The 12,873-nt window shown below is 42.6% G+C and overlaps 1 protein-coding gene across 1 annotated transcript in view; it reads left to right on the top strand.

The window, feature by feature from the left end:
- NID1 (nidogen 1) overlaps positions 1-12,873 on the top strand; it is a 112,588-nt gene that overhangs the window by 40,537 nt on the left and 59,178 nt on the right. The window contains exons 6-7 of the mRNA XM_004712177.2: positions 10,293-10,544; positions 12,055-12,255. Of these exons, the coding sequence (XP_004712234.1) occupies positions 10,293-10,544; positions 12,055-12,255 (453 nt within the window). The remainder of the gene's footprint in view (positions 1-10,292; positions 10,545-12,054; positions 12,256-12,873) is intronic.

The raw sequence follows: 12,873 nt of genomic DNA on the forward strand, positions 1-12,873 counted from the left end.
GGGAAAAAACAAATCCCAAACCATTTACCATCAAGTTGATTTTGACTCATGACAACCTCATGTGTGTTACTGGAACTGTGCGCCACAAGGTTTTCATTGCTGCCCTGTTATTAGATAAGTCATTTCTTCTGACAATGGGCGTGTTTGAACACCAATCTTTTAGTTAGTAGGCAAGTAATTAACTGTTTGTGCCACCCAGGGACTCTGCCGTAGAAGGATCTGAAGCTGTAGATGAGAACTTAAACTAGGGTGACTGGATTTAAAGTGGGACACCATTGACCGGAGGGCCTGAGGGGGCAGGTTCTTGATTAAAAGTTTGGTCTGTGGAGATCCCCTTGCAGAGGGGTCTCGGGGAGGAGATGAGCCAGTCAGGGTGCGATGTAACAACAATGAAAAATACAACTTTCCTCTAGTTCCTAAATGTTTCCTCCCCGCTCCCACGACCATGACTCGAATTCTACCTTGCAAGTCTGGCTAGACCAGAGGGTGTACACTGGTACAGATAGGAACTGTAAATCCAGGGAATCCAGGGCGGATGAGCCCTTCAGGACCAGTGGTGTGAGTGGCGATACTGGGAGGGTAGAGGGAGAGTGGGTAGGAAAGAGGGAACCGATTATAAGGAACTATATGTGACCTCCTCCCTGAGGGACAGACAACAGAAAAGTGGGTGAAGGGAGATGTCAGACAGGGCAAGATATGACAAAATAACAATTTATAAACTATCAAGGGCTCATGAGGGAGGCGGGAGCGGGGAGGGAGGGGAAAAATGAAGACCTAATGCCGAGGGTTTAAGTGGAGAGAAAATGTTTTGAGAAAGATGAGGGCAATGAATGTACAAATGCGCTTTACACAATTGATGTGTGTATGGATTGTGATAAGAGTTGTATGAGCCCCTAATAAAATGATTTAAAAAATTTTTTTTTGGTCTATGTGGACCAAAGAGACCGTTCCCTAGCTTGTCGTGCATTCTTTCCAAAAATCGGGACTGTTTTAAAATGCCAAAAATCGGGACGTCTGGTCGCCATAACTTAAACCAAACCAAAAAGGGACCCCCTGGACCCCCAGCCACACACACTGATAATTTGTGCCCTCCGATGCCAACAAGTTGCCTCACTGTATCGTAGGAAATGTTTCTTGGGCATTCAATGAGAAACCACAATTGCTCTGCAAAATTTGACAAAATAAAATTCAGCTAGAGGAATGCTTTGCATTTTTTTCAGCTCCCATGTCATTGCTATACTTAAATCATGTATAATTTTAATTTGCTTTTTTTTAAAGTTGGATTTTCTTTTCTGGATCAAATTTAGATAAGGCAATGTTTTGTTTTTTTAATGCTACCTTCATCTAAGGAAAAAAATGAGTATAATTTCTCTATTAACTTTTTGGGATGTTTCAAATTTCTTTAAATGTGGGCTCTGTTTTCTTTACCAATCCCGCCACCCCAAGGATGATGGTATGCTTTTTTTTTTGCCTTATTGCTGTAGACTTGGATTACATGCCGCTCTTACCCTGGGAGCAGCTTCCACAATCCACAATGAAAGCGTTTTCCTTTAAAGCAGTGGTTCTCAACCTGTGGGTCGCAACCCCTTTGGGGGGTTGTCTAATGACCCTTTCACAGGGGTCGCCCGATTCAGAACAGCCGCAAAATTACAGATAAGAAGTAGCAACGAAAATAATGTTATGGTTGGGGCTCACCACAACATGAGAAACTGTTTTAAGGGTTGCAGCCTTATGAAGGCTGAGAACCACTGCTCTAAAGCAACCTGATTAGCTCGTTGCATGCCATATGTCAGAGCTCACAATGCCGAGCAGTTTCTGTTTGGCAGCAAGTGTAATATAACAAACTGTTCTGCTCAAATTTTGACACCATACACACACCCAGAATAGCTTTGTGATGAAAATATTTGTTGGATTCTTACTGCTTTTGAAAAATGTATCTAGCTCAAAAGTTGAGTGGAAAGAAATTTGTTTCATTTTCTGAACTTGGCTTTCCTGCATGTTTCTGTAATTGCTCCTGGGAGGCTTCTACTTATTTTTTTTTTGCTGATAGTTTGCTAACTTCACAGCACTCCCTGGTGTAATGACACAGTCTATTGCAGGATTACTCAGCATGCCACGTACTCTCTGGCTTGTCTTTTGGCAGCTTATATGTTTGAATAGTCATTAACAATGCCCACATGTGAGCCTGTTTCTTCTTAAAGTTTTCTACTTGGGAACCCCTTTCAAGAGAGAAATTTCCAACACTGGCAATCACTGCACTGCAAGAAACATTATGTGTTGATTTTGAAATAATTTTTGGTCAATGTGTATTCATAACTTTTTGAGTATTTCCAAATTTTTTCATGACCACAGCATTCAGTTGCCCAACCCTATCTGGGGTCTAGACCCACAATTTAATACACTTCGGGTCAGAGCAGTATTTCTCGAGGTGAGCAGTATCGCCCTTGGGGATGCTGAAGTGATTTTGGGGGCCTGAAGAAGCAGATACCTACACTGTAGCATGATAAATGGAGAAGAGATAGAGTTGTGAAGGACTCAGTCTTGATTGAATATAAAACAATACTCATGGACGTGACAGTCAAAAGATCAAACAACACATTCCATTGGGTAAAACTCCTACCCAAGATTTCTTTAAAGTGTTCAAAAGCAGGAATGTTACTTTGAGGACTGACGTCCACTTGACCCAAGCCATGGTATTTTCTATTGTCTCATATACATGTAAAGGTTGGACATTGAATAAGGAAGACTAAAGTAAAGGTGAAACTACAGAAGGGTCTTGGGGACGAGACAAGCCAGTCAGTATGTAGTATAGCACTGATGAAACCTACAACTTTCCTCTAATTCTTTAATGCCCCCCCCCCACTATCATGATCCCCATTCTGCCTTGCAAATCTGGCTAGACCAGAACATGTACCTGGAGGTACAGATAAGAGCTGGAAACACAGGGAATTCAGGACAGATAACACTCACAGGACCAATATTGAACGTAGCCATACCAGGAGGGTAATGGGAAGGTGGAAGGAGAAAGGGGGAACTGATCACAATGATCTACCTATAACCCCCTCCCAGGGGTATGGACAACAGAAAAGTGGGTGAAGGGAGACATCGGTCAGTGTAAGATATGAGAAAACAATAATAATTTATAAATCATCAAGGGTTCATGAGGGAGGGAGAGGAAAAATGAGGAGCTGACACTAAGGGCTCAAGTAGAAAGAAAGTGTTTTGAAACTGATGATGGCAACAAATGTGCTTGACACAATGGATGGATGGATGGGTTGTGATAAGACTTGTATGAGCCCCCAATAAAATGATTAGAAAAAGAAAGAAAGAAATGTTGATGCGCTTGGATTACGGTGCTGGCAAAGAAGACTGAGGGGACCGGACTGCCAGAAGAACAAATACATCTGTCCTGGAAGCAGTGTAACCACAAAGCTTCTTAGATGCGTGGATGGCAAGCCTTCATCTCATGTACTTTGGAGATGCTATTAGGAGACACCAGTCCCTTGAAAAGGACATCATTCTTGGTAAAGTAGAAGGGCTGTCAAAAAAGAGGAAGACCCTCAGTCAGATGAATTGATACAATGAATTCAAACTTGTGAAACCTTGTGAGGATGGTGCACTGTATATACACAGTGTTTTCTTCACTTGTACGGAGGGTCACAGTGAGTTGGAACTGAACTAATGGTATCCCAAAACAGCCCACCTGGTCTGTCACTTTATCACACTGTGGTGGCTTGTGTGTTATTGTGATGCAGGAAGCTATGCCACTGATAATTTCAAATGCCAACAGGGTCACCCCGAGTGAACAGGTGTCACCAGAACTTCCAGACAAAGAATAGACTATAAAGAAGGAATAAACTGTCCACTTTGTAGGAACTAGCCACTGAAAACCTTATGGGTAGCCTCAAAACATTGCCAGATACTCTAAACCTAATGAATAGAAGCAAAACATTGTCAGATAGTGCCAGAAAAAGTACTCAAAATATGACCAAGGGAAAACTACCTTCTTAAGTACAGTCGACCGTAAGGATGTGGACAGAGTTAAAACTTTCATTTACTGGTGGGGCACAACTCAAAATGAGGTTGAAACAGCTGCAAACATCAATAATCAGAACTTGGAATTACCAAGCATGAATGTAGGCAAATTGGAAGTTGTCTAAAATGAAACACACTGAATAAAAACTGATATCCTAGGCATTAGTGAGCAGAAATGGACTGATATTCGCCATTTTGAATCAGAAAATCATGTTTTACTATGCTGGGAATGGCATCAGGCCAAGAGGAATGACTTTGCATTCCTTGTCAAAAAGGATATTTCAGTATCTGTCTTGAAGTACAACGCTGTCTCTGATACGACGCCATCTATTTACATCCAAGGAGATTCAGTCAGTACAACTATTATTCAAATTTATACACCAACCACCGAAGTTAGTGATGGAGAAATTCTACCAACATCTGCAGTCTGAAATTGAACAAATATGCAATCAAGATGCATTAGCACTTGGAAACAAAGAGGAAGGAAAATAGTTGGAAAGCAGTCTTGGTGATAGAAATGAAGCTGGGGATCGCTTGATAGAATTTTGCAAGACCTTCGACTACTTCACTGCAGATCCCTTTTTTCCACAAACAATAGGCGACTGTACAGCTGGACTCATCCAGATGGAATACACAGAAATCAAATCGACGGCATCTGTGAGAAGAGATGCTGGCGAAGCGCAATATCAGCAGTTACAAGCAGACCAGGGGCCCACCGTGGAACACACCATCAGTTGCGCATATATAAATTCAGGTCAAAGTCCAAGAAAATCAACACACGTCCATGAGAGCCAAAAGCTTTTTTGAGTTTTGGCTCAAAAACATGTTGAGTCTGTCCCCGCTGCCTTTTAAGAACCTCTCAAGAACACATTGGATGCGTTGAACACTAATGATAGAGACTCACTGAGCTGTGGGAAGACATCCAGAAGATCTTCCATGAAGAAATCTAAGACCATTAAAACGATAGGATAGAAGGAAACAAATTAAACTGGGTGTCAGAAAATATTCTGCAACTTGCTAAAACAAATGGAAGAAATGATGACATCAAAGAGCTGAACAGAAAATTTCAAAGGGCAGCTCAAGAAGATAAAATAAAATAGGACCGCGAAATGTGCAAAGCCCTGGAGTTAGAAAACTGAAGAGGAAGAACATGCCCAGCAGATCTTAAGCTGAGAGAACTCAAAGTTGAACTCCAGCCTCCAGTTGCACTATTGAAAGATTCTGTTTGCCAAATACTGAATGATGCAGGAAACATCAAAAGAAGGTGGAAAGAATGCAGTGTCCTGTACCAAAAAGAGGTAGTCTACATGTAACCATTTTAAGAGGTAGCATGTGAGCAAGAATTCCGAGCTGCACTGCATGCAGAAACAACGCTCCAGGAGTTGATGGCCCACCCCTTGAAACGTTTCCCCAAAGCCGATGAAGCGCTCGAAGCACTCGCTTGTCGAGGCCAAGAAATTTGGAAGACAGCTACTTAACTGACTGAAAGTGACCCCAATTTGTATTCATTCCAAAGAAAGGTGACCCCACAGAGTGCTCATATAGTAGAACAGTATTAATGAAATGACATGCAAGTACAATTTTACTAGAGAGTATCCAACAGTAGTTGTAGCAGTACATTGGACGGGAGCTGCCAAAGTTCGAGCCGGATTCAGAAGAGGATGGAGAGCAAAGGATATCTTAGCTGATGCCAGGTGGATCTTGGCTGAAAACAAGAAAACCAGGAAATGTTTACTTGTGTTTCATTGACTGTGCCAAGGCATTTGACTGCATGGACATGAGACTATGGATAGCTTTGAAAAGAACTGAAATTCCAGAACACCCCATTGTGCTCATGTGGAACCTGCCCAGTTGTGCAAAGGAACATGGGAATGACTGCATGCTTTCAGATCAGGAGACTTCCTGATTTATTTAATCTGTATGCAGAGCAAATAATTAGAGAATTTGGATTATATGAAGAAGGATGTGGCAGCAGAATTGGAAGAAAACGTACCAACTTGAAGCACTTGCTGATGAAGATCAAGTGTGGATTACATCTCAATGTAAAGCAAACCCACATATTCACAACTAGACCAATAGGTAACATCATGATAAAATGAGAAAAGATTGAAGTTGTCAAGGATTTTATCTTGCTTGGACCCACAATCATTGCTCATGAAACAGCAATCGAGAGATCAAATATGTGGGGTAAATTTGCTGCACAAGACCTCTCTTTAAAGTGTTTAAGGTAAGGTGACCAGATTTTAGCATTGGTAAAGCGGGACACCATTGATAAAACTCTTATCCTGGCAAAATAGCCACATGGCAGCCGAAAACTGTAAACCCTAGCTTGTCATGCATTCTTTCCAAAAATCAGGACTTTTTAAAAACGCCGTGGGATGCGGGGAAAATTGTTAAAAATCAGGACTGTCCCACCAAAAGCAGGACGTCTGGTCACCTTAGTTTAAGGGCAAGGATACTTCTTTGAGGATTAGAGTGAACTGACCCAAGCCATGGTATTTTCCATCACTGCATATGCATATGAAAGTTGGACATTGAATAAGGAAGACTAAAGAAAAATAAAGCATTCGAACTATGGGGTTGGTGGGGAATATTGTAAGTACCATGGACTGCCAAAAGAATCCACAAATCTAGAGTCGAGCCACAATGCTCCTTAGAAGCTTGGGTGGTGACCCTTAGTTTCGTGTACTTTGCCATGTTATCAAGAGAGACCAGTCCCTGGAAAAGGATGTCATGCTTGGTATAGTGGAGGGCAGCAAAAATAAGGAAGCCCCTCAACAAGATGGATTGACACAGTGCCTGCACAATGGGCCCAAGCATAAGAACAATTGTGATGATTTTGCGGGATCGGGCAGTTCTTAGTGACACAGACTTGTGATCAGTCAGAACTAACTCCAGAGCCCCTACCCACAGCACACTAAAATCTGGATTAAGAACTGCAGTGCAAAAGATTTTAATTGCATTTCGTAATTTTTTTTCCTGAAAAGATGATGCTACACCAAATAACTGTAGGGACCTAGGGTAGAGTTGACTCGGTAAGCACCAATGAGAACTTACTTCCGAAGGTTGCCATGATCAGGGTGGGGGCTGGGAATGAAAGTCTTGTCCCTCATAAATGATCATCTAGGGAGAGGGAGAAGATTATGCGATCCTTATTGTGCTTAAGGAACTAACAGAATTTAGTTGTTCCTCAACTCGGAATCATCCAACGTGATCTTTCTTTTTATCTTATTCTTTCCATTCCTTTTAGCTAATTTGCAGATGTTTTGAAAGTGGAAAATTCCGTAAAGTTATGCAGCTATTTACCCAGCATCTAATTTGACATTTTCATCACCCCAGAGAGAAATTCACTAATAATGACTCTTAATTCCCCCAAACTCTGCAGTCCCTGGCAGCTAGTAATCCCCACCCCCCTCTCTCCAGATTTGCCTATTCTGGGCATTTCATACAAAGAGAATCATGTTGGATTTGTCCTTTTATGTCTGGATTCTTGCACTCAGAGAAACGCCAAAGTTCACCACGTGGCATGTGTCAGGGCTTTGCTCTTCTGTGGAGCCAAGCAAAATTCCATTGCTTGTGTGAATAATACCGCATTTTGTTTATTCGCTCAATTTATGGACATTTGGATTGATTCTCTTTCTGGCTATTATGAATAATGTTGCTAAGACTACCCATGTACAACTTTTTGCATAGATGTGTGTTTTTAATTCTCTGGGACATTTTTTTTGAGTTCCAATTATTATATAAGGGAGCTTTAAATCATTTGTGGAAACTTCCTAATTTTTTATTTTCATTTTTTCATTAACTTTTTGAAGCCCCTTATATATTAGAAGCTGTAATTGCTGGATCATATTCTAACCTTCATGTTTCTATTTTGAATACAAAAGCAATTGAAATTCTTTAGATTTAATTTTTTTCCTGATGAAACAAAATATCTGCAAACTATAAACATTAAATCATGATACAAATATATAGTATAGAAAATGAAAACTTGAGGTCCAATCAAGGAGGCGGAGTCAGAAGAAGCAAAAAAGAAAATGAAAATTTTCCATTGCCTGAATAACCAGTGTTAACAGTTTTGTATATGTATCTTCAGATTTTCCCCATTTTATTAATAGCTGAGGGGACTTCCAAAAGCTTGTGAAAAGATCATAGAATTTTTCCATAAACTTTGGTATATTTTTTAATACAATGTTGCCATCCTACTTATACTTTTTGACAAATTGCTACAAAAGCCATTAAATTTGCTAGAGTAAGTCCCACCTATCTTTTGTTTGTTTGGTTTTTTAAAAATTTATTAATCACTTTATTGGGGGCTCATACAACCCTTACCACAATCCATATATACATCAACTGTGTAAAGCACATTTGTACATTAGTTGTCCTCATCATTCTCAAAACATTTGCTCTCCACTTAAGCCTCTGGCATCAACTCCTCGTTTCTGTCCCCTCACACTCCACTCCCCCTGATTATCAACTTTTTATTTATTTATCTATCTAGCTATCTATTTATTTACTTACTCATTTTATTAGGGGCTCATGCAACTCTTTTCACATACATACATACGTTCATACATCAATTGTGTCCAGCACATTCGTACATATGTTGCCATCATCATTCTCAAAACACCTGCTTTCTACCTGAGTCCTTGGTATCAGCTCCTCATTTTACCCCTCCCTCCCCGCTCCCTTCCCCCCTGAACCCTTGATAATTTATGTTATTATTATTTTATCATATGTTATACCATCTGACGTCTCCCTCACCCACTTCTTTGCTGTCCGTCCCCCAGGGAGGAGGGTATATGTAGACCTTGTCATCAGTCCCCCCTTTCTCCCTCACCTTTCCTCCACCCTCCTGATATCACCACTCTCACCACTGGTCCTGAGGGGTTCATCTGTCCTGGATTCCCTGTATTTCCAGTTCCTATCTGTGCCAGTGTATATCCTCCAGTCCAGCTGGATATGTAAGGTAGAATTGGGATCATGATAGTGGGGCGGGGAAGCATTCAAGAACTAGAAGAAAATTGCACATTTCATTGTTGTTACACTGCACTCTGACTGGCTCATCTCCTCCCTGCAGCCCTTCTGCAAGGGGATGTCCAATTTCCCCCAGATGGGCCCTGGGTCCCCACTCCGCACTCCCCCTGATTCACAATGCTATGATTTTTTTTTTTTTGATGCCGGATACCTGATCCCTTCAACACCTTGTCATCTCACAGGCTGGTGTGCTCCCAGATTCTATATATTTTGACAGCTGGGCACCATCAGCTTTCTTTACCGCATTTGCCTATGCACCCGCTTTGTCTTCAGCGTTCATGTCGGGGTAGGCTGGTGTGCTTCTTCCATGTGGGCTTTGTTGTTTCTTAGCTAGATGGGCACCTGATTGTCTTCAAGCCTTGTAGTCCCACCTATCTTTAAACAACTTTCTAAATAAACTCGACAACAACCAAGTCCCATTCCACCAAGCTGGTTCGGGTGCAGAGCGCAGGATTGTACTGCTAGGCTAGCTAACTTTCTGTTCTGGTTTGGGCTGGATGAGGCTCTGGGCTGGTTTGAGTCAGATGCTTAATAATGGGGTTACAGATCAGACCATCAACTATCCCTGTTTCCCTAGGGTCCAACCACGTTTAACCCTTTGTCCCAGAGAAGTGACTAATTCTGTCTTCTTTGCCCTCAAAAGTGACAATTATAGTTGCCCCGGCTCGAGATCACCCTTGATATTACTCTTCTTGCGAAGTGGTTTTAACTGTTCCCGAAGTTCTCGCTCACACAGCAGCTCAACCGGGAGTCACCTTTCACTGGTCCGGTTCAATCAGCAGAGAAATCAGAGAGGCAAGGACAAAGGAGTGGACACTCTTCTTGGGAAGGGAAGCTGCTTTCACTTAGTTTAGATTAGGGCTGCTTACACTTTTTCCACTTGCAACCCCTTTTCACCTGAGAAATTTGCAACATGGACAAGCACTGCACTGCCAGGAACACGTTGGGATTTTTTAATGAATTTTTGGTGGTTGTGTCTTCCGAAACGTTGCCAAATTTTTGTGACACCCCCTCCCCCCCATTTGGTGATGGGACCTCATAGGGGGTTACAATCCACATTATAGAAAACTTTGTTCTAGATCTGTTTATTCTAGTCTTGCCCTGCCTCTTTGCTTTCTTCATGAATAGATCTAAGTCACTCATATGTTATTATATTACTATAATTTTTGCAAGCCTGACTTGGCAGTAATTTCTGCCATCTTTCTTTGGTTTTCATCCAGGTTCCCCTCAGAGAGTTAATGGCAAAGTGAAAGGAAGGATCTTTGTGGGGGACAGCCAAGCCCCCATTGTCTTTGAGAACACCGACCTCCACTCTTACGTCGTGATGAACCATGGGCGCTCCTATACCGCTATTAGCACCATACCTGAGACGCTTGGGTATTCGCTGCTTCCCCTGGCCCCCGTGGGAGGCATCATTGGATGGATGTTTGCTGTGGAGCAGGATGGATTCAAGAATGGGTTCAGCATCACTGGTAATTTATATTCCACATTAGGAGGAGTGGGCCATGGGGGCGAATGGAATGGAACCCCTTATAAGCAAACAATGTGCCAATAAGCAGGTTATGATTCCTTTGTGACTCAAGAGAGAAGAACTCTTTCGTTTTGCCTTTGAACTATGAGACTGAGGTAAAGGGATCACATAATTTTTCACTAATCATCATTTTTTCCATGAACTGTGATGGCCTGGCATTGTATGCCTTTTTAATTGGAGTAAGATATACAGAGCATAGAAGTTGTCATGGTAATCATTTTCAAGTGCACAGATCAGTCATTGCCATCACAGTGCTCTGCGACCATCCCCACGATCTCTTTCCAGGTGTTGGATCGCTCAGAACAGTAGCTCTGTACTCCACAAACAGTGACTGGCCCGTCTCCCATTCCCTCTGGCATTGTATATCTGTCAAGCAGAAACTTCTGGGGGAGAGAGAGAAATCTCTAGTAGACCTAATGTCATCAATTTGCATGTCCTCATGGCCAAAAGTATATAGCCGACTAGTTCCTGCAATCTAATTAGTTTAAATCTGTCTCTGAATTCAAAACTAATCTGAAGTTGATAATTGGCATGTTCTCAGGATCTATGGGGAGAAAAAGAGTCATCACTTCTAGCTGACTAAATAAAGCCTAGTAGACACAAGCCTCATGAGCCATAAGAAACCTATTTCCCTATCATGGCTGTCCTCTGTACCTGGTCCCACCACCTCAGATGCTCCCTGCTCTCCGCGTTCCTGTGCTCGTCCTAGTTACTGTTGGTTTTTTGACCCCAAAGCGAATGAGTTTCAGCATGTTCCCTTGATGACCATTTGAATTCTCTGGGGGAGGGTTAGTGAGGTCCAGACACTGTCTTCCGAAGCGAAGCGTGTCGGCCTGGATGGAGGACACATCCAGAAATAGTAGCTGCACATTTTGAGATTTTCGTTCAATAAAGGCTTCTGTGATTTTATAGCAATACTTTTTTGACTCACCTTTGTAGCCATGGAATTACTGAAATTGCAAATCACCAGGCTCTAGCGTTTGTTTTGTGGCAATCCTTTTACTTTGTCCTCATCTCATGTATTCAAATCATTACATCTGGGGAGCATGTGACAATTTGCAGAGCACTTGTCACAAGACAGACTGTGTTGTTATACAAAATGGAGGTTCAGAGACCTGAAGTAAAGGCAGGTTCACCAGCCAATGCACAGCACAGCTAGATTACACTCAGGTCTCCTCTTTTTCTGCCAATGCTTGGCGCCAACGCTCCTCAGAGGTAAGCTTGGCTCTGAGAAGGAAGTAGCTTCTTGCCTCTCTGACTCAGTGGGCTATGTGATCCCCAAGCATTACCAGCCCCGTGGTTTATGAAGCCAACCAACTCACCTGCAGAGAAAGTGGCCGAACATCGTGGTTTCTTCTTGACTAGGACGCCAGGCCTGGGTAGTCAGGGAGCGTTGGGCACCCTTCCTGGAAATGAGCTGATACCCACTCAAAAACGACATTGCTTTGCAGGTGGTGAGTTTACCCGGCAGGCCGAGGTCACCTTCGTGGGGCACCCAGGCAAGCTGGTGGTCAAGCAGCAGTTCAGTGGCATCGATGAACACGGGCACCTGACCATCGACACGGAGCTGGAGGGCCGAGTGCCGAAGATTGCATTTGGCTCCATGGTCCACATTGAGCCGTACACGGAGCTCTACCACTACTCTCCCTCAGGTGAGGCCACGCCTCTGGGCGCCGCCCGGGTGGGGCGCCCCACGCCCTGCTCGGCCTGGGCCAGACTGAGAAGTAGTGCGCCTGCGTGCAGATGACGTCATGGCCCAACTTGGCGATCACCATGAGCAAATTTAAGCGGACTCCCAGCCTTTCTCTCGACATTATGTGTGTGTGTGTGTGTGTGTGTGTGTAAAATAACATAGTAGTAGCTTTAGTATAAAGTATATTTATATGCAGTTTTCAACTTTTATTTTGAAATGATTTCAAACCTGTGTAAAAGTTGAAAACGGAACAAAGAGGTCTTGCAAATACTTTACCTAGCTGAGCCTATGAGCAGTTTGCTACATTTACTCTATCATGCGCTCCCTATACGACAGAGCTTGGAAAAGCTTGTGGGAAAATCCCTTATTTCCCCCACAAACTTTGAAACCTTGCATATATGCATATGTAGTCATTCTTCATTTTGCTGTATTTTGCATTATTGTGCTTTACAGATACTATTTTTTTTTAATTTAGAAGTTGAAAGGTTTGTGGCAACCCTGCGCCGCCACGTCTCTCGGTGCCATGTTTCCCAATAGCACGTGCTCTCTGTGTGTCCCTGTGGCATATTTTGCTTGT

Source organism: Echinops telfairi, unplaced genomic scaffold, assembly GCF_000313985.2.
Source record: "Echinops telfairi isolate 266 unplaced genomic scaffold, ASM31398v2 ScPeMD7_7424;HRSCAF=8462, whole genome shotgun sequence".
Lineage (NCBI taxonomy): Eukaryota > Metazoa > Chordata > Mammalia > Afrosoricida > Tenrecidae > Echinops > Echinops telfairi.